Raw genomic sequence first — 24,760 nt, forward strand, 5'->3', positions numbered from 1 at the left:
CCTGTGGCAGGGGTGTTGGAACTAGATGTTCTTTAAGGTCCCTTCCAACCCAAACCAGTCTGTGATTCCATGATTTACTTTCTGGTATTTTGAAGAAGTTATTTCCATCCTTTAGGGAATCTGTAAGATGAGCCTAATTTCTCATTACAAAACCCACTGCAAGTGTTTGTTGAAATAAAATAAATAAATATTTTAAGAAAGGATTTGAAACCAAGACTTGCCATTGATAGTTGCAGTCAAGAGGCATAAGCAAGTACAAAGTTTAACATGAGAGTCCTGGTGTGGAGGAGACATAATCCATTTCAGTTTCCAAAGGTATACATGTCTTTCTTTCTCTTCCACCTTGAGTTTGAAGACCTTGGTCATAAGTGCTTTGCTTTTTTTTTGTGGAGATAATAAAATATATGTTTTCAACTAGGATGGAAACACCTTATAGAAGGTTCTGCCAATACATCATAGAAGTTATGCTAGCCTGGGACTTGAGCCTTACAGCCTGTTCTTCCCTGGACGATGGCTTGTGTAGACAACATGTGGGTGCAGCCGCCCCTGAATGCCTGTGTGCTGCCATTTCCCTTCATCTCCTCACTGGAAGCCCTACACAGCATTTAACTATGTGGCTTTTCCACCCCTGAATCAGGGTCTTTGCAAACACTTTGTGGCCTTGCTCACTGTCTTGCCTGGTCAAATCTCAGGACCTGCTCACCCTGAGATGCTGCTGAAGCATCAAGGCAGCAGTTGAGGTTCCTCATCCTGACATGGAGCAGCTCCTATTTGCTCATGATGGGGCAGATGGTTCTGCCTTTGGTGCAGGGGGTCTCTTCCCAGGGCCAGAACTGAAAATTTAAAGTCCCCTTATCTCCCTGCAGGGTGACTGCCCCACATATTCTCTCTGGTTGAAAACTGAAGACTGCTCCCCTTGTCCTCCCTGCAGCCACCAGCCCTGTCATACTCCCCAGGGGTCCCTGCTTGATGAGTTGAGGACTGAACCCACTGGGAAGGACTTTTCTCCCTGCAGTATCAACCCATATTTCACTTTTTTTTCCCCTTGAAGCCCTCTGTGTGAGAAGCCAGCCTTCCAAGCTGCTTACAGCTGGTACCACAGGCAAAGTAAATCCTGGGGGCTGCATTAAAGCACCTGGAGTTACTGAGCCCTTCACACAGGGGTCTGTTTTCTATTTCTTCACATCTTAATTTTTCAGAGAAAGGGAGGGCACAGAGGAGACTGAGGCAGCCTTGGGCTTCACCTCACATGAAAACGTGCTTCATTAAACATGTGTTTGGACAGCAAGCAATGGCACTCTTTGTTTTTAAAAGTGCATGCAGACTTCTTCATTGCTAGTGGAAAAAAATTGGCAGGTCCTTTTGAACATGCTACGTCAACGCTCCAGAATACGATCCTGAACACACGTTGGAGAGGTGGAAGCTACCTGGATGTTTTTGGAGCTGCTGATTTTGGTGATGGTGATTCAGGCTGTTGTTCTGGAGGGCTTATATATGTATTTCAGCTCCATGAAGGTTTTTTTCTGAGTCACGAAGTGGATTGGGTGGGATGCTATGCCTAGTCGCTACTGGTGGAAACAACACAACTTAACCACATTTCCACTGAGCCTGTGCTGCCAATTGGGAGAGGTGTGAGTTTGAGGTGGTATCCTGCGTGTCGTGGTATGGAGAATGTTCCCACAGTCCACGCTCATGTTCTGGAGCATATGCCATCCCACCTGTGTGTTTGTGTGTGTTAGAGCAGTGCTCTCCCTCTTCTCTCCACTAAACCAACTTTTTCCACTTTTGTTATATCTTATCTCCTTGTTCTTAGTAAAATATACAAATAGGTATTAAAATATGTGTTAATCTCTTAGCTGTATTGCACCTTCAGACCTCTTGCCTACATAGATGAGTGCCTGCATTGGACAGCCTTTGTACACTTTACTAGTAGCATTAACTAGCCAATAAAGCAATATTCTGGCAGGTAAATGTCACATTTATGGAAATTAGGACTCTTCTAAAACAAGTACTCCCTGTAGTGTGTGTTTTCTGTCCTCTTCCAATGGATGGTTTTTGTGTTGTCATCAACTTTGCGTTCCATGAGTGTCTTCTAGAAAATGTTTTTTTTGCTCTGTGCCTTGATTTATTCCCCCATAACTGATTTTCTTTTGGGGCCATGTGTGTCTGCAGGTCATCAAAGCTGGAGTGGAGACCACCTGTAAATGCCACGGTGTATCTGGATCCTGTACTGTCCGAACGTGTTGGAGGCAGCTCTCTCCATTCCATGAAATAGGGAAGCAGCTGAAGCAAAAGTACGAGACATCGCTCAAAGTGGGCAGCACTACCAACGAGGCCACGGGGGAAGGAGACATCTCCCCACCCAAGAAGTCCATCCCTGGTCACAGTGATCAAATCCCAAGGACTACGGATCTTGTCTACATTGACGATTCCCCAAGCTTCTGTATGATGAGTAGATACTCGCCTGGGACTTCGGGAAGGAAATGTTACAAAGACAAGAACTGTGACAGCATCTGCTGTGGGCGAGGGCACAACACGCAGAGCCGGGTGGTCACCCGTCCATGCCAGTGCCAGGTCCGTTGGTGCTGCTATGTGGAATGCAAGCAGTGCACCCAGAGAGAAGAGGTTTACACCTGCAAAGACTGATGCGTCTTCTGCTTGATGGCACCCCTCGGTGATGGGCGATGGCGATCTATGAGAACTACATATGGAGACAAACAGGGTTTGATTGACCTTCTGGGATCTGAAAGCTATGTTGAGACATAAGCACTTTGTAGGGTACAGGTGACCCAGCTGTGTTGCTGTTTTGTTTTTGTTTTGTTTTCCTGTAGACTGAATTTTAATGAGGTCCAACCATGTGGAAATAAGTGCCTGTCACACTGGGGTTAGACACCAGTTGACCTTCACCTTAGTCATTCATGCAGTTTGATGGATCATTCATCTTTGGAACATCTTGATTGTTTCACCAATCCTCCATGAACTCCTGGGCTAATATATTCTCTTTGGCATAAGTAACCTATACTACTTTATTCCTGAATCTTACCTAACTGCTTAGAGAGCTAAGCAGATACGAAAGAAAGATCTTTCTACTTTGAATGCGATGGTACGGGAAGTGGTCAATTTTTTTCCCCTTCTACAACTGGATAGAAGTGTGTAGGGTAAGCAGGAACAGCCCTAATGGTTCCTCTAGTGGAGTTTCTGCACATCGAGCAAACAAGGCTCTGACAAAGAGACCCACTGGGAGGGTAAGCTTTTTAACGACAGCTCCTTATCCACATGCTTTGATCACCGAATAGAGCTCAAAAAATGTTGGGTCCACCATGTTGCAGACAGAAATATAACCAAGAGGTTGGGAAGACAGTAGAAAACCAGATGTGCCTGTCCCCTTCAGTCCAGTCACATGTTCTTTTTTAAAAACAATTTCTTCAAATGCCATTTCTTTAGCGCTATCGCTGTCTTAATTTTTATTTTTTTTTTAAAAAAACCACTAGATACTTTTGTTTTATTTTCACTTTGTGCATGGTTTATTCTTCTCTTCTCTTCCCACCTCTTGTTGATCGAATTCACCCTGTGGTAACTGCTTCAGAAATCTGAATGGAACTTTTTAGTCTTATGCCAGTTGAATTTGGATGTGTGTTTCTGCGTAGGACAAGAGAAATTCGAGGGCATCTTGGAACGCAGTGCTGTCTTGCATTGCATAGCAGCTGTTTTGTACTGGATCAGACCTCTGGAGGAGCTGACTTTTCCTTTACTAGGTCATCATTCCATTTACTCTAAACCATGGCAGTGGTACATGACACAAGCTGTGTGTAAACCCTATGACCTTAAGATTTTTTTTTTTTAACCACTAGATCAAGAACTGCATTTTAAAAACACAACTGCTAAATGGTAACCAACTGTTGGACCTGGAACAACTAATCGACAGAGAGACAGACTATCAAGTGGCCAGAGAAGCCAGAAATTGACTGCAGTGGTAGATCTGTGAAATAGACAACAACCTTCAGCATTTCTTTTTCTCTTTGAAGAGGATACTTACAATCCAGGACTCGATGTGGCAATATCCTTCAGTCATATAAAAGGGGATTGGAAGCAGCCAGTGAATGCCTCAACGAAGTTTTCTAAGGAAACACTGGAGAGCAAAGGGCATTTTATTTTATTTTTGGTAGCAATTTTTTATTGTCCAGTAGTAGCAATTTCCACCAATTTTATAGAAGCCATTGATATGGTTCTCAAAAGAGGAAAGCTGTCTGGAGTTTTTTCAAGCAGTAGTAGACATTAGCCAAGTAAAACGAGAGCAGTTTCCCAAGATGGACCATTATTTTTCAAGGTGTTTTTTCTTTTATTTCTTTTTTTTTTTTCTTTAACTTTTTTTTTCCCCCCCAAATAGTAGCCACTAATATTTAAGCTCTTCACGTGCATCTACTGGGAGGAGAAAAGATTTATTTTTTTCTTGGTAACAAATAACTGCAGTCCAGCCTGGCTCATTGGCATCAGATCTTGAGGTGAGGGCATGGGGAGGGACAGGATGTTACTGTTAATAGTGATGTGGTCCTGCAAAGTGAAGCGTACTGTCTCTTTTTTTTGATGTTTGCTCATTTGCTGTACAATTCTGGAGGTTGGAGTAGTGCTGGAAAAGGAAGAACCCACACACGGTGTTCGTCCCGGTGTTGGTGCATTCAACGCAGAAGGTTTGCAGGAAGGTCTCGCAGCTTCTGGGAGATGCACCGCTTTGGAAGTCACCCACTAGCAGTTTATCTAATGGTTTAAAAAATAAACTGACTAGAAACCTATTATGCAGTGTGTGCATGTGTGTATAGAGATACACACAGGCTGACACATAAAAATATATATATAAATATTGAACGAACATTTATTTATTGTAAAGCCCTTCAGAAGGACCTTCTTACGGTTTCAATGTGGTATTATGTTAAATTCTCTTTCTCCCTCTGTCTTTCTCTCTCTCACACATATGTGCAAACTCACTGTTACATTTTTGTGTGTGTGCTAGAATAGCTCTTCCCCTCTGAAGTAAAGCCAGATCCAAACCTGCTCAAAACATGAGGATTTTTGGGTCTGAATTACTATTTCTGGCTCTGTTCTTTTTAAAAAATATTTGTTCTTAATTAAAGAACGGGCCGCAATTTATTATTATTATTATTATTATTAATTATTGTTGTTATTATTTTTATTATTATTGTTATATTTAAACCATGGGCCTCATTTTCCTCCTTTTCACTGGTGTCTCTGTCTCCGTTGACCTCGCTGGAGTAACTCCACATTGCACTGGTGTGAGAGGAGAATGAGTCCCTAGATGCAGAAGAGAGGGTGGTGTTGGCATCAATATCGTTGCAGAGGAAAATGCCTGGGTCAGATGGGTTAGGCTAGCTTGGTGTGTTTGGCAGTGGGGGGAGAGAGATGGGTGGGCAATAAGACAGACTGTCAAGGCTTGACTAGAAGAAAGAGGCAAAGAGTGAATGAACTACTGAGTGAAAGAGCTCTTCTGTGTATTATAACTCACGCACTGAAGCCTGGATGCTTTCTGTAAGTATTTAAAAAAAAAAAAAAAACCCACAAAAAACAAATTGTATTTATGTTAATGTGGATATATTACTTGCCTGTTATATATTGTAAATAGCAAGGTTTATCCTCCTGTGGTTATAAAAAATTATAAATAACTAAATAGTAGCGAGGCACATGTGTTAAATGCATAGGCAGTGTATAAAATATACTAACACTCTGAAATCAGGAGAACTTGTCTTCTTGGCCTTTTGACCTAGGGTGGTAAAACATATGTGGGTTATTTTTCTTCTTCTCCCCTCTGCGTTGTGTGTGTTTTGGGTGGGGGGAGATATTTAGTTCTGTCGTTTTCCCAAGTTTGCCTTATCTTGAATGAAAGAATGGGGAGGAAAGCCTTGTTTTGGAAAAATCCAGTGGAGCTTGAGTAGGATGAAACAAGTAGCAGCTGGTAGAAAAGATGTCAGACCCTCTCAAAACCCTCTCAAGTGCTTGACCTGGGTTTTCTGCTGGTGATAGATGTGTGTTGGAACTAAATTAGCCCATGGAGCAGGAGCTTCTGCTTGTGCTGCTCCATGTGTGAGTTCAGAAAACTCTAGATAAGAGATGCTGAAGTGGTCTGTAAAACATTGGGTAGCGTCCTGTAAAACCCTGTTTGTTCCAGCTGTATGAAACTGGATTTTTCCAGCGAGGTTAATTCTGCCACTACACCATTGGATCTCCAGTGCAATTCAGTGAAATTTCTCATTTTGTAAAACTACTACAAGAGTGGATTTGGGTCCCTGAATCTTTCATGATGTCATTTCATATTAAAAAAAAAAAGTGCAAAGCAACTTTTTCCCTTTTTCTTACCCCCAGAGAAACAGGCTTTTGCAGCAGATGTAACTGGAGAAGCATGGACAGGTGTAGGGGAGGTCTCTGGTTTCTGATCCTCTTTCACCCTCTGTCCCCCCAAAAGTGTCAAAGTGTTGGTTCTCCTAAGCTGATCCAGCAAGACTTGTGAGATCAGTTTTGGGGTGGGGGGGTGCAACCATTATTTATATAACTTTTTTATTAATTTTTTTAAAAGAGAAGTTAGCTGATGGAAGAATATTTTTATTGAATAGTGCATTTAGTTATGTCAGAAATATAAAAAAATATATATAATATTTTTGTAAACAAGGCAAACTGAAAATGTTTGCTGTTTTATATTAGAATTTTCTATTAAAAGAAATAAAAACCCACACAAATAATTGTTGCACCCGTCATCTGTTTTTTAACAAGCTTCTATTCTGTGTGACTGACTCATATATGCCGGATGTGGAGATATGCAAAACAAGTCCTAAACATTACATTCTCATTGTCTTCCAGCTCTCAAAAGACTCCAGTTGGTGACACAAGCAGTGTTTAATCAACGGGGCTTTTTTTTTTTGATTCTTGACACTAAAAATGAGTTATGAAGAATGAGTAGCTTGTAATTGAAATACAAAAAAAATACCCCAAAACTTCAAGCTTACCCTTTTCCAGTTGTGCATCCTGGTCTTGAGATGACTCTGGATGGAGTAAAGCTGAAACCTATTTACAATAACTAGATGCTTGCCAAGAATCTTTCACTTCAAGAAAGATGTTGAGGTGTTGGAGTGAGTCCAGAGGAGGGCGACCAAGCTGGTGAAGGGTCTGGAGGGTCTGTCCTACGAGGAATGGCTGAGGGAGCTGGGGTTGTTTAGCCTGGAGAAGGGGAGGCTCCGAGGTGACCTTATTGCAGTCTACAACTACCTGAAGGGAGGTTGTAGCGCAGTGGGAGTCTGCCTCTTCTCCCAGGCAACTAGCGCTAGGACAAGAGGACACAGCCTCAAGCTTCGCCAGGGGAGGTTCAGGTTGGACATTAGGAAGAATTTCTTTACAGAAAGGGTTATTAGACATTGGAATGGGCTGCCCAGGGAGGTGGTGGAGTCACCATCTCTGGATGTGTTTAAGAAAAGCCTGGACATGGCACTTAGTGCCATGGTCTAGTTGCCATGGTGGTGTCAGGGCAACAGTTGGACTCGATGATCCCTGAGGTCTCTTCCAACCTGGTTGATTCTGTGAATGACTCTTAAAAATGTTGTTGGGGGAAAAAAAAATAATCTGAGTACATGGGAAGGTTAAATGAAGAGGACCAAATTCCAGGCTTGATCTAACACAAGCAATTTTATCTATTTGAATGGGGCAGTGAAAACTGGGGAGCTGGGAACTTGGTCTGCTGCGGTTCAGGAAGCCTGTCGTTCACCTTTGGAAGCAGGGGATGAGTTATGGACCATCTGTTTTCAAAAGAACTGTTGGGATTGCTTGTTTGGAGGTCTGATCAGGGGCAAAATAATTTCTGAGCATTTTTTGTGGTCGGCCAGCTCGTACACATCTGCCTCCCTTCAGCCCAGGTCTTGAATTTCTTTGTTAACCATTTTTCAGCAGCCCTATTTTAGCCAACATATATGAGGTTGGTTTGGCTGTAGTAGGGTTGGATGAGAACCCAGATGAAGGGACAGATTTCTCAAGGGTACTTTCATGGAGTAGATGCTGCTTAAGGTAATTTTCTGGTGGATTACAGTGCCTGTGAAAAATTCCTCAGTTGATGTTGCAGTAAAATTAGGTCTGTTCTGTACTCAATAAAACAGGTGCAGCAAAGCTTTTCGTTCCTGGTTTATTCGGCTCTGCATGCACATCTGTTGGGTTGAGTCTGCCTTCCATGGTCAGCTCATCCTGGCTTTCAGTTTTCAGAATGCTAACTAGGTGATGACTTTTGGAGAGCAACATTTTCCTCAAGAGAAATGGTGCCTTTTATGACTGTTGCTGCTCGTGTAACTTGAAGGAGGCTCAGTGTGGCACAGGCCTGTAGAAATTGGTCATTGCTAAAGCAGTCAAGCTTAAAGTCATGGATATTACCATTGAATAGCTTTTAGATCTGTTTTTCACTGATGGATGTTGGATTTGACCAAGCTATTTACGTGTTCCAGGAAACAGAATATTTCTGAACAAGAAAAAAGGGAATCTCTAGTATTTGTGGGTAGGGAGGAAAAGCAAATGGATATTGAAAGCACAGTTTAGCTCTGGCATCATGGTAGGCTTCCTGTAACTACATTTCTTCAGGGGCAGGGAGTGAGTACGGTGTAAGTTAAGACCATAAGTGATTCAGACACAAAATTCAGCAGCCTGTCAGGGGACACATCTGAACAACGAGTTTTCCTCAGTTGTTGCTGTATGTTTTCAAAAAAGGACAAAACCCTTCTCAGCAGCATTTGGCAAGGTGACCCAAAGGGATAGAAGATTCCTCCCTCACCCAGTCCTCCCTTTCATCACAGAGTTGGTCAGGAAAGTTGGGAGAGGTGCTGACATGCTTGGCGTAGTCGGACGTTTGCAATGGGTCTGGAGTCATCCCCCCTTAGATAAGGAGCCCACAGTCTGCAATCAGTGTAGGCACCTCTAGAAGGTGTTTTGGCCCATGTGGAGGTGCCAGTTTCTCACCACTGAAAATAGAAGGGGATAAAGACGTAGACACCCAGGTTAATAGAGGTGGGGATGAATTCAGCCCTAATCAAGGTATGTGTAGATAACCCTGCCAGCTCCCCTTGGGCATGGACCCATCTGAAACAGCAATCACCAAACTAGCACAGGAGTTTTGCCTTGTCCCACCCCACCCCAGCCTCTAACAATGCCCTTTGAGGCCTGAATGTAAAGCCTAGGATTTGTTTTGCACACTTGGGATGGCATTTCCTTTTAAAGGGAGGTGGGAATACTAACATGAAGGATTAGTATTTTTCTTTTGTTTTTCGTTTTTTTTTTTTCCAATGTCTTATGGGAGCCTAAGTTATTTTTCTCTACCTCATATGTACAGCTTGTAGGTATAAATCTGATTCTGAGTGACTGTTGAGAATGTATTTAAGTTATTTAACATCTTTGTATAACAAAAAAAAGCCAGAACAAATGAAACAATAAATGTATTTTAAATTATACTTGAAGCGTGCTCCTCTTTCTTCACATCTGTTGAAAAAGGTCTACATTCAGTGGTTGTGGGAGTCCCTGTGCCTCCCTCAGCACTACTCCTTGCCTTTGGTCCTGGAGCCAGCCTGTCCCTGTGGCTAATGTAAGCCTCAAAAGACAGTAAAGCCTAGTGGGATGTCAAGTGTGTTGCCTACATGAGTAAGATGGTATATTTCCAGCCTGAGGTCTCAGTATGCTTTAGGAGAGGTGAAATGATCCCCATTAATTGGTTGGGTGGTGGACATCCTCATCTGTTTGGTCCCGTTGCAGTCTTTCCCCCCCTTTGAAAGCCCCCAGGCTTTCAGGGGAAGGGATGCTCATAAGCTTCGTAGGAGAAAGTGTTCCCCTTTTCTCTCTGCAGTAATTATGCCTGCAGAAAGCAAAGTCAGCAGCTCAGGAAACAGGTCTTTAACAAGCCCAGCCTTGGCAACAATTAACCCTTGACAAGTGAACTCAGATCTGCCCATCTTAGGTCCTTGAGCTGGCCCTCTGATCACAGCCAATGTAGTGCCTCAGGAAGTTTAAATGTAGTCATCCTCGTAGTGTTACCGTGAGCTGGAGAATTGCCTCTGTGCCAGTTCTGCATGACGATGGAGTGACATGTCTACAGCAAGGTCAAAAACCCCATATTCCTGCTCTCCTGCCCAGATCTTCTACTCTTCCAGTGAAACAGCTCACAAAGTACAATCTGATTCAGGACTGTCACAGAGTGCTTTGGTTTGGGCCAGTCGCTGTGCCAGTGTTTTGAGCAATATAATGTTAAACAAGCTCAGGAGGTTGATGTACTCCATCAGCTTTTCATGGGATTGCATTAATCACCATACTTTACTGGAGAAGTCATGATACCTTGGCAGAATGTCACTGTCATGATGTGATTGCAAAGTTACTCTGATCGAGTAACTGGCTGGAGCTCAGAATAGGGAGGACATGGCCAAATTTAGTCTGACTGAATGACAACAATTAAAAAAATTGTCATTATCCCAGGCTACATATTGTCTTGCTAGATCAAATGTCTTTTTCTTCATAATGGCCCCCTGGAGCTATTTAGTACCTAAAATTCATTTCAGCTGAGCTTTAAATAACCACAGCCTGTTGCTGTTCATCTTACAACCTACTAATGACTCAAACATGGGCTACTGGGGTTTGCAAAGCCTCTGAGAAACAACACAGTGCCCCCATACATGGGTGCGTGCAATGAGATGCTGCTTCTCTGGACCACAACTTTGGGATGGTTCAGAAATGCTGCTTTTTCATGTGAATGAGGAGAAAGCTTAGAAATCAAACAGTAGCCACCTGAGGTCCAACTGCTCAAGATGTTTAAAACAAACAAAGAAAGAAACGACCCAACCCAAAACCTAGCCCTAGAGTAGACAAAACTTGTGGCAGAGAAGATCTTATTGAGATAGATAGCAGATGGTGGACTATTAAGTAAAAGGCTATTTAGATTACTGGGCTACTGTTTGTTGAGGGAAGAAACCAGGCACAGGCATCCTTGTCATCTCCCTCAATGGTCAAGTAATCATGTTAACATAAAGCATCTTCATGGGCTGGAGCAAGAGAAAGCACATAACCAATAATGGTAGTTCAGCTGGCAGGAGGTAACTTCCTACCCTACGGTAACTTAATGGCTTTCACGCATGTGTCCAGGTACTCCTCAACACTTTGGCACCCTGTCAAGTCAGCTAGGTGTGGTAAAAATGATTCAAACAAGGAGACAGCCCACCCAAATTGCTTGGCAGGCTGACTGGGCATGTGATAGAAAAAACAAGCTTGGAAAGAGCTTCAGCCACAGCTGTCCTTTCAGTGTACCCTTGATAGACTTCTGTACATCCCAGGTAAGACAGTTAAACAAGGGCTACTGTGTTCTTGATGGTGTGCTGGAGGACTTTGAAAACTCTGGCTTGTGTCTCCAAAGTGCTTCACAAAGTCAGAGTTGGTTAAGCAATTCTCTCCTTCCCGTGCATGCAAAATTCTTGCATTTATTTTACCTTCCAATCTCCTTTTCCACTGTGGTGTGGCAATCGTATCCAGGCCTTTAACCAACCCTTTAAGAGATGTCTCCTCAGTACTTTACACAGTATCAGCACTGTCCATCTTCAAACAGAGATGATGGTATCTTTATCCAGTATCATGCTGATGTTGGTATCATATCGCGCTGTTGCACTCCTCACAGCTTATTATCTGCAGCATCCACCCAACTAAATGTTTACTAAATCAGTGAGACAACCCACACAACCAATGCACCTTCTGCTTTTGTATTGCTTTGCCCCTTCTTGTCATGGGAAAAATCAGCACCAAGCTCTGAGAAACCAAGCAGATACTTTGGCTGATCCGAAATCGGTCCAGGTAGTTTTAAGCAAGAAGAGTGGATGATTGGCACTTAGAGCCATGGTCTAGTTGGCATGGTGGTGTCAGGACAATGGTTGGACTCGATGACCCCAGAGGGCTCTTCCAACCTCATTGATTCTGTGAGATGGGGATCCATGGAGCTACCTCTGATCTACCTCCCACCAAACCCTTCAGCATACCTCCCTGCCTTCCTCAGCTTCCCATCTGACTTTGCATTACACTTCCTGGCAGTTGGGTAATGAGAAATCACAGGCTTGAAACCTCACAGCCAGCCTCCGCCAGACCCTTAAAGAGCTGCTAATATGAGTCGTAAAGCCGCAGTAGCTTAGGATGTAACAGCGTTTTGACAGCTGTTCCCGCAGAGGAAGTGGGTGAAGCTAGAATGCGTATTGTAAGAATTTGGGATTAAAAAATAATAATAAAAAAAGAGTATCAAATGAGAGAATTCACCTCCAGAAAAATAAAATGGGTTTCCTTCCCCCGTTTCTCCCATTGATTTCCTTAGGGTCACTGATAGGTCTTTGCAAGAAGGTGGTTTCTGCCTGCATCTGTGGATGTGCTGAGCAGCAGGGGAGCATGAGAACTAAGTAAAATCCAGTAAAGAATAGAGGTGCCTTTAGCTTAGAAAGAAGTAAGGACTTGCCTGAACCTCTTACAGCTTCTAGCTACACATCTGAGGAATGTATTTTGTGTGTGTAATCCAGCTAGGAACCTAATGACTGAACACAGACGAATGTAAAAGACAATGCACATTTGTGAGCAAAACAAAGAATGAGGAGAAAGAGGAAAAAATAATGAGGGGACAAAGTTTATACAGAGCTTCCTCTTAAACAGGCAAGAAGATGAGAATCTGTTACTTGGACAGAAACAAAATTAATCACCAAGAGATGACATGGGAGTGTCAGTCCCACGTAGTGGTTCGTCATCATCATTAACATCAAGCTGTGCAGATGCTTCTGAACATCTCACCACATCTCAGGGTAGGCTGGCCTTCCTGGCTAGCCAGGACTAAGGCAAGAAACAAGTCCATCACAGCTGCTCCAGCACATCATCCTCCAGGTACCCCTGAAGTGATTTCTTCAATGGTGAGTAACTATAACTAGACCCCACAAAACTCATCACTTTTTGGATGAGGCCACACCTTGAAAAAGACCTCGTGCCAAAAGACAACCAAAGTGGGAATAACCCATTGGTGTGCTTGTCACTGTTTGTCGGCCCTGCATAGCCTTCCACTGCTTCATTCAACATGCTCAAGGACTGAACAGCCACAGCTTCCTTTAATTATTTAACTGAGGTACCTATATAAGGAATGCAGGTAGGAGAACCTCCACCTGTAGTTAATGGAGAGGTAATCAAACCTAGAGAATAACAGAAAGGGCAAGTGGTGCCTCTCATGTGCCTCTTTCTCCATTGACTGTTCATGCCTTGGGTTATCTCTGTGTGTGTATATGTGTCTGTGCTTAAAGAGCTTCATCTTGCATCAGGTAAGACAAAGGGGGAAGAGTTTCAAAGCTCTGGTTGCCTGGGGCTGTGCCCTCATCTCTAGACTATGCTATCCCTGCCTTCCACCACCTCCATCTCCTGCTGACTTTAATAAGAATTTAGACTTAACATCAGAATGACACTTCTGTCCTGGCTGTGCTTTCATTTGTGGCCTTCTCAGCTTCCCCAGGCAGTGTTATTTTCCAAGGTGCTAATTGCAAGGGCAGTCATCATAAATTATCACTCATTTCTCCCCCTCACTTGCACAGAAGAATCCCTCAAGGGATTATGCTTGTTAAAGCAGGACCAGGCGCTCTGTGAGTGCTGTCCCAGGAGAACTGGGCAGCCTGCTGGGAAGGCTGAGGGAACAAAAAGAAAACAAAGGTGGTTGGGCACTGAGGTGTAAACTGGAGGGACCTCCAGCCCTAGGGAATCCTCTAGCATCTGCTGGAAAAGTCTACCAGCTAACCATACTTGATGATTCAGACAGAAGGCCAGAAGACTCTGCGTGTCTTTTCACCGGTTTTTGAAAGGATTAAAGATAGAAGTAACTAACCCCATTTTTTTTAACAAGATAGCACTGAAATTGAAGTATTGGACACAGCTTAAAAAAAAAAAAAGCATAAAGAAGACATCTGAGGCACTAGTGGGTGACCTTTACCTGATTTGGTGTCTTGGTTAATTTTAGAGACTGGCAAATTATCCCAAGCATCGAAGCTGGTTTGCTATCATGTTTTCCATGAGCAACATCTCTCTTGTTCTTCTGCATACAACACATAACAGCACACATAGAATCATAGGATCATAGAGTATCCTGAGTTGGATGGGACCCACAAGGAACAGCGACTCCAACTCCTGTCCCAGCACAGGACAGCCCCAGAATTCACACCATGTGTCTGAGGGCATTGTCCAAATGTTTCTTGAATGCTGTCAGGCTTGGCACCATGACTGCTTCCCTGGGGAGCCTGTTCCAGTGCTCCACCACCCTTTGGGTGAAGAACCTTTTCCTAATATCCAACCTAAACCTCCCCTGGCATATCTTCCTGCCATTGCCTCGAGTTCTGTCACTGGTCACCAGGGTGAAGAGGTCAACGCCTACTCCTCCACTTCCCCTTGTGAGGAGGTTGTAGACCACAATGAGGTCTCCCCTCAGTCTTCTCTTCTCCAGGCTGAACATACTTAGTGACTTTAGCCGCTCCTTGTACGGCTTCCCCTCTAAACCCTTCACCATCTTTGTGGTTCTCTTCTGATGGAATTGGCATGAAGATGCTTATCCTAAATTGCTTTTCCTTCATGGGTGGTGGTGGAAACCTTCAAACAAGCTATCCTATGTACTCCAGTAGCTGTCTCATGCTGTTGATTCCCTCAAGGATAATTAGTGGTGCCTTTGAGTGAAATGGAAATGTTTGTAAATACTGGATAAGTGAAAGGAAAGATGTCAAACATCTGTTTTGTGCAGATCTGGTTGATTCCATGCAGGAAGCTGGCTGTTGTTTTATTGTGGCAGTAAATTGCATTGTGAATTGAAAGTGCTGCAGTGGAGTGAGCTGCAGTGTGAGAGCTTTACCGTGGAGAAGTTGGTGGTACCAAGCAAGTTTTGCATTACCTGATGGAGGGATTGTTTCCACTTTCAGTCATGGCTTGAAGCTACAAAGGTAGGGAGAAAAAGGCACATGTGACGTTTTCTGAAGCTTCAGCAAGATTTGGTGACAGAAAATGAGCTGGAATGGGTTGTTTCAACAGCACAAACAGGCCACTGGTGCTAGTGACTGCAGCTGATTGGAAAATGTTTTATTTTGTTTCTCATGTGTGCAAAAAGAATTTTTTTGTTGAAAAACTGAAAAAGGATAATTTTTTAAATTAGAAAATACAGCTGTGATGCCTCGTGCAAATCAAAGTTCAATTGCTTCCGTTCCCACTCTCCCCTATAGACTGGCCTCCTGGTCACACCAGACTCCCCTGATGCACAGCATGTCCCCTCCGTGGGCACTGTGGGAGATGAATTCACTGGGGAGCTTGGTCTGCATCTCAGAGCAGGGACAGGAGGCATGTGAGCTATAACTCTCCTAAGCTAGCATGGGGTGGGAAAAAAAGTATTTTCAGTGCATGGAAGTAAAAAGGAAGGGATGGCAGGGAGGAAATTTGATGAAAATAGCAATATTTTCCATGGAAATCAGTATATTTTGTGAAAAAGGTAACTGAATTGAAACCAAAATTCTCCACTGGAAGCAAATATTTATGGGAATATTTTACCCATGGTTATCTGCAGATAAGAGGATCCTCAGAGAAGATCATCAATATAATATTGAAGCCTCCTGATTCCATCTCTTGGCTCCTGTTGCCAAGATCAACCCAAGGCCAACCTTGCCCACACCACCTCAGTTTTACATCTCACTCACCTGATATCACTTGGCATACGGGATGTGCCGGAGCACTCTCAGAAAGTGAAGGTTGTTTACATGTGAATCCATAATTCAGTTTTATTTTGGGATTCTCTATTGCTGAATCCTGACAGAAATCCAGAGCCCATTCTATCAGGTTATACTCCTTTAAAATGCAAAACAAACAGCTGTGTGAAAAGCCCTATAATTTAAGTATTCAAGAGTCACAGAACTGAAGATATGTTCCATATTTTAGAAATTATTTATTTTTAAACAGGTATTTCATTGGCTTAAAAAGCATCATCTATTTTTTTCCTGTTCTTTTCTTCCCAAATAAGCATTTTGGAACATTCTTGCTTTTCACAGGGGCTCTCAGTTCACCATTTAAAAGTATCTGTCTGGTACATTTGTTGTAGGAACCACTAATGGAAGGAAACAGATGCTGTGCTATACAGTTAGTCCTAATCACTTTGAGGAAAAAAACCTGCCCTTGTGAAAAGCATAAACTCTGAGTAGGTAACAAAATGCAAACGTTTTGCTAAATGTGCCCTCCCCAAATGCTCTATCAAGCCTGTCTCCCACCTGAGCAGTAATTCAACTAGAGCTTATGGGAGTTATTATGACAACTGTCAAAGATGCTTTGGAATTAATGAGCAATTACTGACATCACCTTGGTTATTTCCAAACGTATTGGCTGATTCTGGAGTTAGGGGAGACGGTGTGGCTCTTGCACTTGCCTTTTTGGGTTGGAAATGCCCTCTACGCTGTCTTCTGCCCCAGGTGAGAGCCAAAGGAGGATTTCATGTTGCATCCTTGGTGCCTTGCTGCTGCTCACATCAGCACCTCTCCCTTCCCAAAGGGATCTGCCCGAGTGGGTGGAGGACACCGAGCCGCAGCGAACTGCCCTGTCGATCCCGATGGGCGGAGGTTGGGTTGGGACATCTGCTTTTGCTGGTCTCCATATGGCTTTAGCTTAATATATACTCAGGCGTTTTATGGAATAAGCAGAAGTCCAGTGGGATGCAGCCTTTTTGGAAGCATTGGCAGCATGGCTTTGCCTCCCCCTTTTTTTCCCCCTTCCTTATCCTGTGTTGTCTCTATACAGCTTCATCAGTGTTTCTAAACCCAGCGTTGGCCCTCTATAGCTCCTATAACATCCTACAAAGGCCTCACTTCTCACACCCTGATGTTTCTCATACCAGTGACCTCAGCTCCTGGCATATATAAGCCAGGCCTGTTACTCATGAGCTAGGGGAAGGTCCCCAAAGGATACACGCAGCCTTCCCAAGGGTATTTTCATCAACCATAAATGAGAGTATTTGTAATCAGCTTTATGTGAGAAGTCGAAGTATTACATGCTTGGGTCTGTAGCATCTTAATTAGCTGTGAGCCAGTCCCAGGTCTTTTTGCCAGTTCATTATTTTTGATAATTTTTGATGTTTAGAAATCAGATAGTTAATATTTAAGGAAAAAATTGAGACTTTTTCCTGATTCTTTTTTCTCTCTGTTTTCTCAGGAAATGTATTCTGTTACATGTTTTAAAATATCAATTTTCTAGCATTTGAGAAAGATCTGTAATTAATTCCTGCTTTTAGGGGAGGGGTGTTCTGCATTTGGTCTGGAGCTACTGGGATTTTCTTTGCTTTCTTCTTCCTTTCTTCTTGGTTTCTTTCTTTCTCTCTTTCTCTTTTTTGTTCTCTTTTTCTTTCCTTCTCTCAGAAGGTAACATAGCAAAAACCAAACGAGACAATGATGTTCTTGTTGCTGTTCTGATTGTTATAGCTAGAGAAATCTGTGGTAGGGCCTGGCCTGAGCTGTATTTTGGACCAGGAGGTGACCAAATCCTGGAGCTATCTTGATCAGGATTTGTTATCTGACTCATTCAAAGGGTCAAGGCTTTGAAGGGTCCTGGCCTAATATAGTGCTATCTGGAGATGTCTATATCTGTATTTTGTCTTTTTATAACTCCTTATCATTACAGTCGTGTCAAATATACTGATGGAGATGAAGTTATCTTCACCAGAATAAGGTAGCGGTGCAAGTTCCACTCCTTCATGTGAGAAGGAAAGCAGGACAGAAGAGATGCTCAAGTCATCTCAAAGGACGTCAGATCCCTATGTCTGGGCAACTGAGTTCAGCCTTGGACCTCCTAAATGCCAAGCTAGAAGATGTCACTGCTCTAACCACACTCAGAGAAGACTCTTGATGGTCTTTTGTGATCTTTGACAGTCAGGAGTGATTCAGCCCCAAGGCAAATACTGCAAAGAGCTGTCAGCTATGCCTGGCTGCCAGCCCAAGGCTCCCTTTGCTTTCTTGCTAAGTGCCTTCCTCCCACCGCACCACATTCTCCATGTGTACGTGCAGGAGACCGGGTTTACTCACCTATGCAGTGAGTAAACTGCATAGGGCTGTTCCCACCTCACGAGAGGAGGCAAGCCAATGCCACGCAGAACGGGGGGGGCACTCATGCAAAATGGCAGCAGCAGAAACGTTATCGCTGTCCCCTTGGAGCCCAGTCCGATGCCCACAGCAACAGCCCAAACACCCTTTTTGCCACCAGGTGGAGCTGGGAGAGAGCTCCTTGGAACGGGCCAGCTGACAACACCCTGGGACGATTGCACAACCCCTGTGGCTAACCAAAAAAAGAGGAATTTTTGGTTGCTTGGTTGGTTCCCCCCCCTCTTCCCTCCCAGCCCAAGAAATTGGTGTCTTACTGAGAAATTTCCTCCCGAAAATCAAAGAAAGGAGAATCACGTGTGGTTTCACTCCTGCTGAGATGTAAATCTGGCCATTGCAACCATTCCTTGGCATGGCTGATGGTTGGCTGGGAGGAACAGCTAATGCAACGCTGCTGTTGATGTTTATCTCATGCACGACTGCCAGATCAGTTCCTCACTCCTGCTTGTGGTCACCTTGCAGCTTGGGACTGCCCACCCAGGCTTGCTAGGAACAAAGCTTGGTTCAAACTGGTCTCATGGAGCTTCTACCTGGTAGAAGCTCCAGTGATGTCTGCAGCAATGCTGAACTCTTCTATTATTTCAGCCCTGAGCCAAAGTGCGTGGAAACGCTCTGCTGACGCATTTCTCCCATCTTTAAGAGGCTCTTAACCACAGTAGACACTGAGGCAACTTCTCCCACTTAACAGCTTATAGGAGCCACTTAAAGTACCCTGCCGTGCCTCTCCTTTCTCTAGGCTCTATATTTTGCCCTTCACCCTCACCACAGTGCTAGTGTCCAGTCTGATGGTCACACAGAGGCCCAATTTACATGAATAAAGCCAGATGCAGCTATTCTCTGTTGGCCTCGTTCACTGTTGTGAGCTGCAGCTTTGTGACTTTCACCCTAGTGTTGAGGAACCTTAATGAGAATTAATATTAATATGCATTATCAGCAGTGGAGATTTGTTGCACAAGGCTTGCCAGGTCTCCACAGATGAAGTCAGCTCACACCTTTCTGCCCCAGCAACATGCTGGGGAGGTTGGTTGGCAATGGGCTGTGAGCTGAAAGACATTTGAACAGGTGAACATAATGCTGTATCTGTGCTAGTATCTACTGCCTCTGAACAGGGGTCATCCCACGACAGTCACATCTGCTGAAACATGACTATTTGGGCCCAGAAAGGACCCAATTCACCTGTAGCAGGTCAGAGCATCAGTCCATTTCTTCTATGTGCTGTTAGAGGTTCATTTGATGGATGAGGGGAAGCAGCTCAGCAGGTTGGACTACTGGAGCCAGGATTGTGGTGTTGTGGTCCAGGCCATTCACGGTCAGGAGCTGGAGAAACCAAGGGTAAAACCAAACTAAGGTTCAGGGCAGGAGGACAGCTCTCATGTTAGACTAGACCTCAGGAAATAAGGGAAGGACATAATGAAGGGGAAGGCAAAGAAAAAGCGTGGTCCTGGGACAGACCAAAGGTCAGAAAATATATTACACAAGGTCATGATCAGGAAATGGAGCAAGCATGGCTGAGGCAAGGTCAAGTATTGGAGATCATTCAAAGAGCCACTGTTATCCATATTTTGCCCAGGCAAACCTCCATTCCTGTCTGGGTAAAACTGTGGCAGATCAGCTGATGGAGAAGTGATGTACAGGCAGTTACATGGGTCTGGTCTGCACAGGTCCTGGATAATTTGGTGCCCTGTTAGACAGGGGAGACCCCACTGACCAAATGCCATTTGTCTGGCACACAGGGTCCAACAGCCCACCCACTACTCATCTGCATCTCCTGTTTTTACTTTGGGCTCAGTATGAAATAACAACGGAGGTGATTTCTTGCCTGAACTGATTCCTGTGTGATCTTTGCTCCAGGAGCAGGCAGAGCCTCTGCTCTTGTAGCGCATGGAATGAGACAAGTCACTTGATGGCTTGCTTTTATTTTTTTAAACTGGACTGACCCTGAGATCTCCTGACTTCACCTCATACTAGTCTGTTCCCCTCCCTGTTTTTTTAATTATTATTATTTTTATTTCAGCAGGATTTATTTTCCTTTTGTTATATTTTTTAGTGCGTTGAACTTTAGTACTCAGTTCACAGGCTCTCATTTGCTTCCTTTCAGCTCACAGATGCTCTTAGTGCAAGGAGATGGAAAAGGAGACCTCTAAGGTGGAGCTGGGCTCTAGGAAATGGCTGTTGGGGCTTCCCTGGGCTTTGTCTCTGGGCTGCAGACCACCAGTTTTCCTGTTTCACACATTACGGTCATAGCTTGTGGCCACAGCCAAGGGTTCAAATTTTGCAGGAATAAAAATGCTCAAGTTTGATTTCAACTAAATCACATTTGGGGGACTCTCTCCTCTGATTGCATAGGGCAATGAAGCTGGTGGAGGTTCTAGAGCACAAGTCTTATGAAGAGCCGCTGAGGGAATGGGGGTTGTTCAGTCTGGAGAAAAGGAGGCTGAGGGGAGACCTTATCACTCTCTACAACTACCTGAAAGGAGGGTGTAGAGAGGTGGGGGTCAGTCTCTTCTCCCAAGTAACAAGCAATAGGATGAGAGGAAATGGACTCAAGTTGTGCCAGGGGAGGTTTAGATTGGAGATCAGGAACAATTTCTTCACCAAAAAGTTTATCAAGCACTGGAAGAGGCTGCCCAGGGCAGTGGTGGAGTCCCATCCCTGGAGGTATTTAAAAGACGAGCAGATGTGGTGCTGAGGGACATGGGTTGGACTCAATGACCTTAAAGTTCCTTTCCAACCAAAACACTTCTATGATTCTGTGATACTTCCTTCACCAGAAACAACCAGCATTTCACATGAGCTGGTAGACAGACTCTGCTTCACATTTGCAGTGCATTGCAACGGCCTGGCCCCCCATTTTTTGGTGCTCACGCATCAAGCAGGGCTGATCACCTTCACCCATACCCAGTGCTGGCAGTGCCTGGCGTGATCGCTGCTGGAGCAGAAGTTGAGCTGCATGCAGAGGCTGATCCCTCAGAGGAGCATCTCTAGATGGGACCTTCTCACCCTGCAGCCTGGTCTCAGGCCCCTTCCTATTAACACATCTCCTCCATCAGCCAATGCCCAACAAGTCCATGGTTCATGCATTCTAAGGGAGAAGTGAGAGGTCTCTTCTCACCACCATCTGCACTTCCCCATCACCAGTTCAAATGACTCTCACTGGTGAGCTGACACTGGGCAGAGGAGAGAAGCGTTTTCTCCCAGGGTGTTCACTCACTCAGCTTTATTTATACCCAACCAGTGTGTTTCTAGCCTGTATTTTTTTGTTTCACCCAGCTGTGCCATTCCTTCCTCAGGCTGGTTTACTTCTTTTCCATAAGCTCGGCATCCTTCACGGGGCTGCTGGAAAGGCTTTGCAAGCTAGCATGGAGGTAGCATAGGTAATAAAATACACGTTACCGAATGCTATGCAAACAAGTGAGGTCACTGTGTTTAGTAAATCTGTTTTTCCCCCAACTGAGGATAAAACCTTGTTCTCTCAGAATGCTGGAAAGTCTAACGCCTTCCTTTTTTTTTCCTCTCCTTCTTCTTCTTTATTCATTTTTAATTCCCTCTGTTGGTTGCTCTTGTGAGTATCCCACCTATTTATCCAATGCTTGTTATTGTTGTTAGGTAACTGGCAAAGATTGACATCTTGGTGAGCAGTCTTCCAGCCCACAATACTGCCTTTTTCTCAGCCCCAGCAAAGAAGCTGAGGACCACTAATACCAGCTTTATTTTCATTGGCACTTTCTAGAGCTGGAGCCACCCAGTCTTTCCTCGCAGAGTGCTTCTCAATCAATACTAAATGGCTGACAGTGCAAGCAGCTTCCCTCTGCAAACAATTATTAATCAGTGTTGGGGGGCTTTGATGGTGAAGGCTATGATGGGAGTGAATGGGAGGTTACATGAGCTGGGTTTTGGCAGAGGGGATGTGTGTTTATGTCAGGTATATGCTCAGATGATCTCTAGAGCACAGGGATGAATGCTGCCCTGTGTTGGTACCCAGGACCTGACGTCACTTGTGCCAATGTTGGATGGGAAAGATTCCTTCTTTTTTTTTTTTTTTCTCTGTATTTTTTGTTTGATTGGTAAGTTTTAGGTTATTTTTTTATTTTGTTTTGTTTTGTTGACAATCCACATCAAGCCCAGACTTAATTTTAAGTTCTGGATTAGCTCAAGTTGTGTATTGACACTTTCTTTAATTTAAGAAACATTTAGGTTCTTAACTGGATAAACATAATTAGAAAACAAAGGGTACAAGTATTAAAATTCTGAAAAAATAGAAAGAATTGCCTCTGCCTAAGCACTGCTTGAATTTAGCCATGGGTCCTGTACTGCTCCTGAATGCACTGATTAAAATATTTAAATTCCTTCAATTTAAAAGGAATCCTTCAATTGCACTATAATAATTTTCTGCGAAATGCATCTTCTGGGAAAGGAATAGTTGGGTAGTTTAAATTCGTGGAGAGCAGAAACAAAAAGCACTCTTTCGGACCTTGATACTGCGAAGATCTGTCTGACAGCCAATGGGAAATTTTCTGAAGGAATGTTTTCCTGTTGGAAAAAGCCAATTTGATAAAACTGAAATGGTTTGCAAATGTTAATTCTGATGAACTTTCATTAACAAAAAGTTTTGATTTTCAGTTTCTGAATGTGTTTTAATGTCTATTTTTTATTTTAGGTGCTGTAGCTTATTAGTTGTATAAAAGCAATAAACCTCAAACTCAGTCTAAAATTTGTCTTTATTGACATGAACATTTTTATCAACTGCAAGTGTCCTTTTCTCTCAGAATCATGTTTAGTAGGAAATTTTGAAAATATTTTGCTTTCCTTTGGATCCAGACTGGAAAGATATTTGAAAGCATGGGATTTACCACAGAATGGAAAATTTGATTCCTCTCCAGCTATGGTGCTTGCAGGTAACAAGCTCTTTATGGTGCTTTTTAAAAAGGATTCAGGAATAGATTGTGGAATAGACTTTCCAGGAACGTGGTAGAACCCCCTGTTGCTTGAGGAATGTTGAAGCTGATTTGACAAAGCCCTGGAGAATATGTTCTTGAGGGCAATTTGTTATTGGCAGGCAAGTGGATGGGTTGACTTAAGACATTCTTTATGCTTCCATGAAGGGAGGACAAAATGTTTATTTTGGTTTCAGGATTTAATAGGTTTGGAGATATTTCAAGCTACTGGAGGCTTCAAAATTAAAGTATTCAGCCCAGAGACTTCTCCATATTTTTTTTTTTTTCAGGAGGACCAAGAGCATTCTGGGCAGTAACAGAACTACAGTTATCTACACAAAACCTTTCTCACGTCACACTTCGGGCCACGAAGCACTTTTCCACCAGAAGAATGAGCTTTTAGAGGGGAATGTTCTCACCCCTCCACAACCACACTATTGAATCTCCTTCAATCTTCAGTCAAATTGTCATGGCAAAGGTTTAATCAGGGAGAAATAAAATTCTTCAAACGAATATTAATTCATTGGTTGTTTTCTACAGTAGGGATAGTGTCTCATGGCTTCCTCTTCTTCGTTTCTGTTGGCTGTTGACATTTCCCTGGGGCTTTGCAAGCAGCCGTGTTTTCTTCAGAATGCGAAGACTTTCTTGCCTTTTACTTTTCCAACTGCATGTCAGGAAGCCAAAGTCCTTGGAAATGTCGACTCAAAGGGGAAACAGGTGATGTGAACTCGCCATGAGTAAGGCTGGAGGGTGGCAGCAGAAATACGGCATTCCAAGAGCTTTACATATAAATGCCGATCTGCTGGAGCATGAAATGACCCTGTTGGTCTTTTTTTTCCCACCTCTTTTTTTTTTCCTTTCTCTTCCTTTCCTGCCTCTTTTAATTGTGTGTGTCCTTTTCATTGCCCAGTGGGTTGTGTGTTTTGGATGAGGAGGCACCTCCTGCTCGCTCATATGATGAGATTCAAGGACGGGTCCACCAAGAGCATTAGGAGAGCAGATAAAACCTCGGGAAATCTCTGAATCCAAGTGTGAGTCATCAGAAGAGTTGATTTGAAAGGACAGCTGTACTAACATTGACTAAGATGCCTATTAAAAATATTGGCAGTCAAAGAAGTATCACTCGGTATTTGATCATCCATTTTAGAAATTAGCAAAACAATCCACAGAGAATCTGAATAATATTTTCATGTCAAGATAAGGACATTTAATTTGTGGGTGTTTTTTGTATTTTACGATTTCCTCCCAATTTTACTCAGGAAATCGTAGAAACACAAAATACTCCTTCTTTGGTGGCACTGATATTTGAAACAAAACCAGAAGCCTAGGGTATGTTTTGTAAGCCTAATTATGATTTTCCCTCATGGTCCATTATTCTTTTTATTAGCCTGTGACAAACTGCCTGAGGGTTCTGGGAAATGAGCAGTTAACTCCATGTCCTCTGGGGCTCAGTTTGTGAGTGGTTTAGTGCCTGAATAATACATGGGGCTTTTGGGGCAGCTGTAGGCTTTCTGGGAAAAATCCTCAGTGAAGAAGACCTCATTCCCATGGTACCAAATGGACATCGCAAGATATGTTCCATCTCCGAAAAGTCCCATGTTCAAGTGTGGGTTTGGGACCAGCTCACAAGATTTGTGCCTGTACATG

At 43.5% G+C, this 24,760-nt stretch overlaps 1 protein-coding gene across 1 annotated transcript in view; it reads left to right on the forward strand.

Annotated features, from left to right (window-relative positions):
- WNT9A (Wnt family member 9A) overlaps window positions 1-2,708 on the forward strand; it is a 57,650-nt gene extending 54,942 nt beyond the window's left edge. Inside the window, exon 4 of the mRNA XM_068405394.1 lies at window positions 2,173-2,708. Within this exon, the coding sequence (XP_068261495.1) occupies window positions 2,173-2,646 (474 nt within the window). The 3' untranslated portion in view covers window positions 2,647-2,708. The remainder of the gene's footprint in view (window positions 1-2,172) is intronic.
- The last annotated feature ends 22,052 nt before the right edge of the window (window positions 2,709-24,760 follow it).

The sequence above is a fragment of the Nyctibius grandis genome, chromosome 7 (assembly GCF_013368605.1).
Source record: "Nyctibius grandis isolate bNycGra1 chromosome 7, bNycGra1.pri, whole genome shotgun sequence".
NCBI classification, from domain to species: domain Eukaryota; kingdom Metazoa; phylum Chordata; class Aves; order Nyctibiiformes; family Nyctibiidae; genus Nyctibius; species Nyctibius grandis.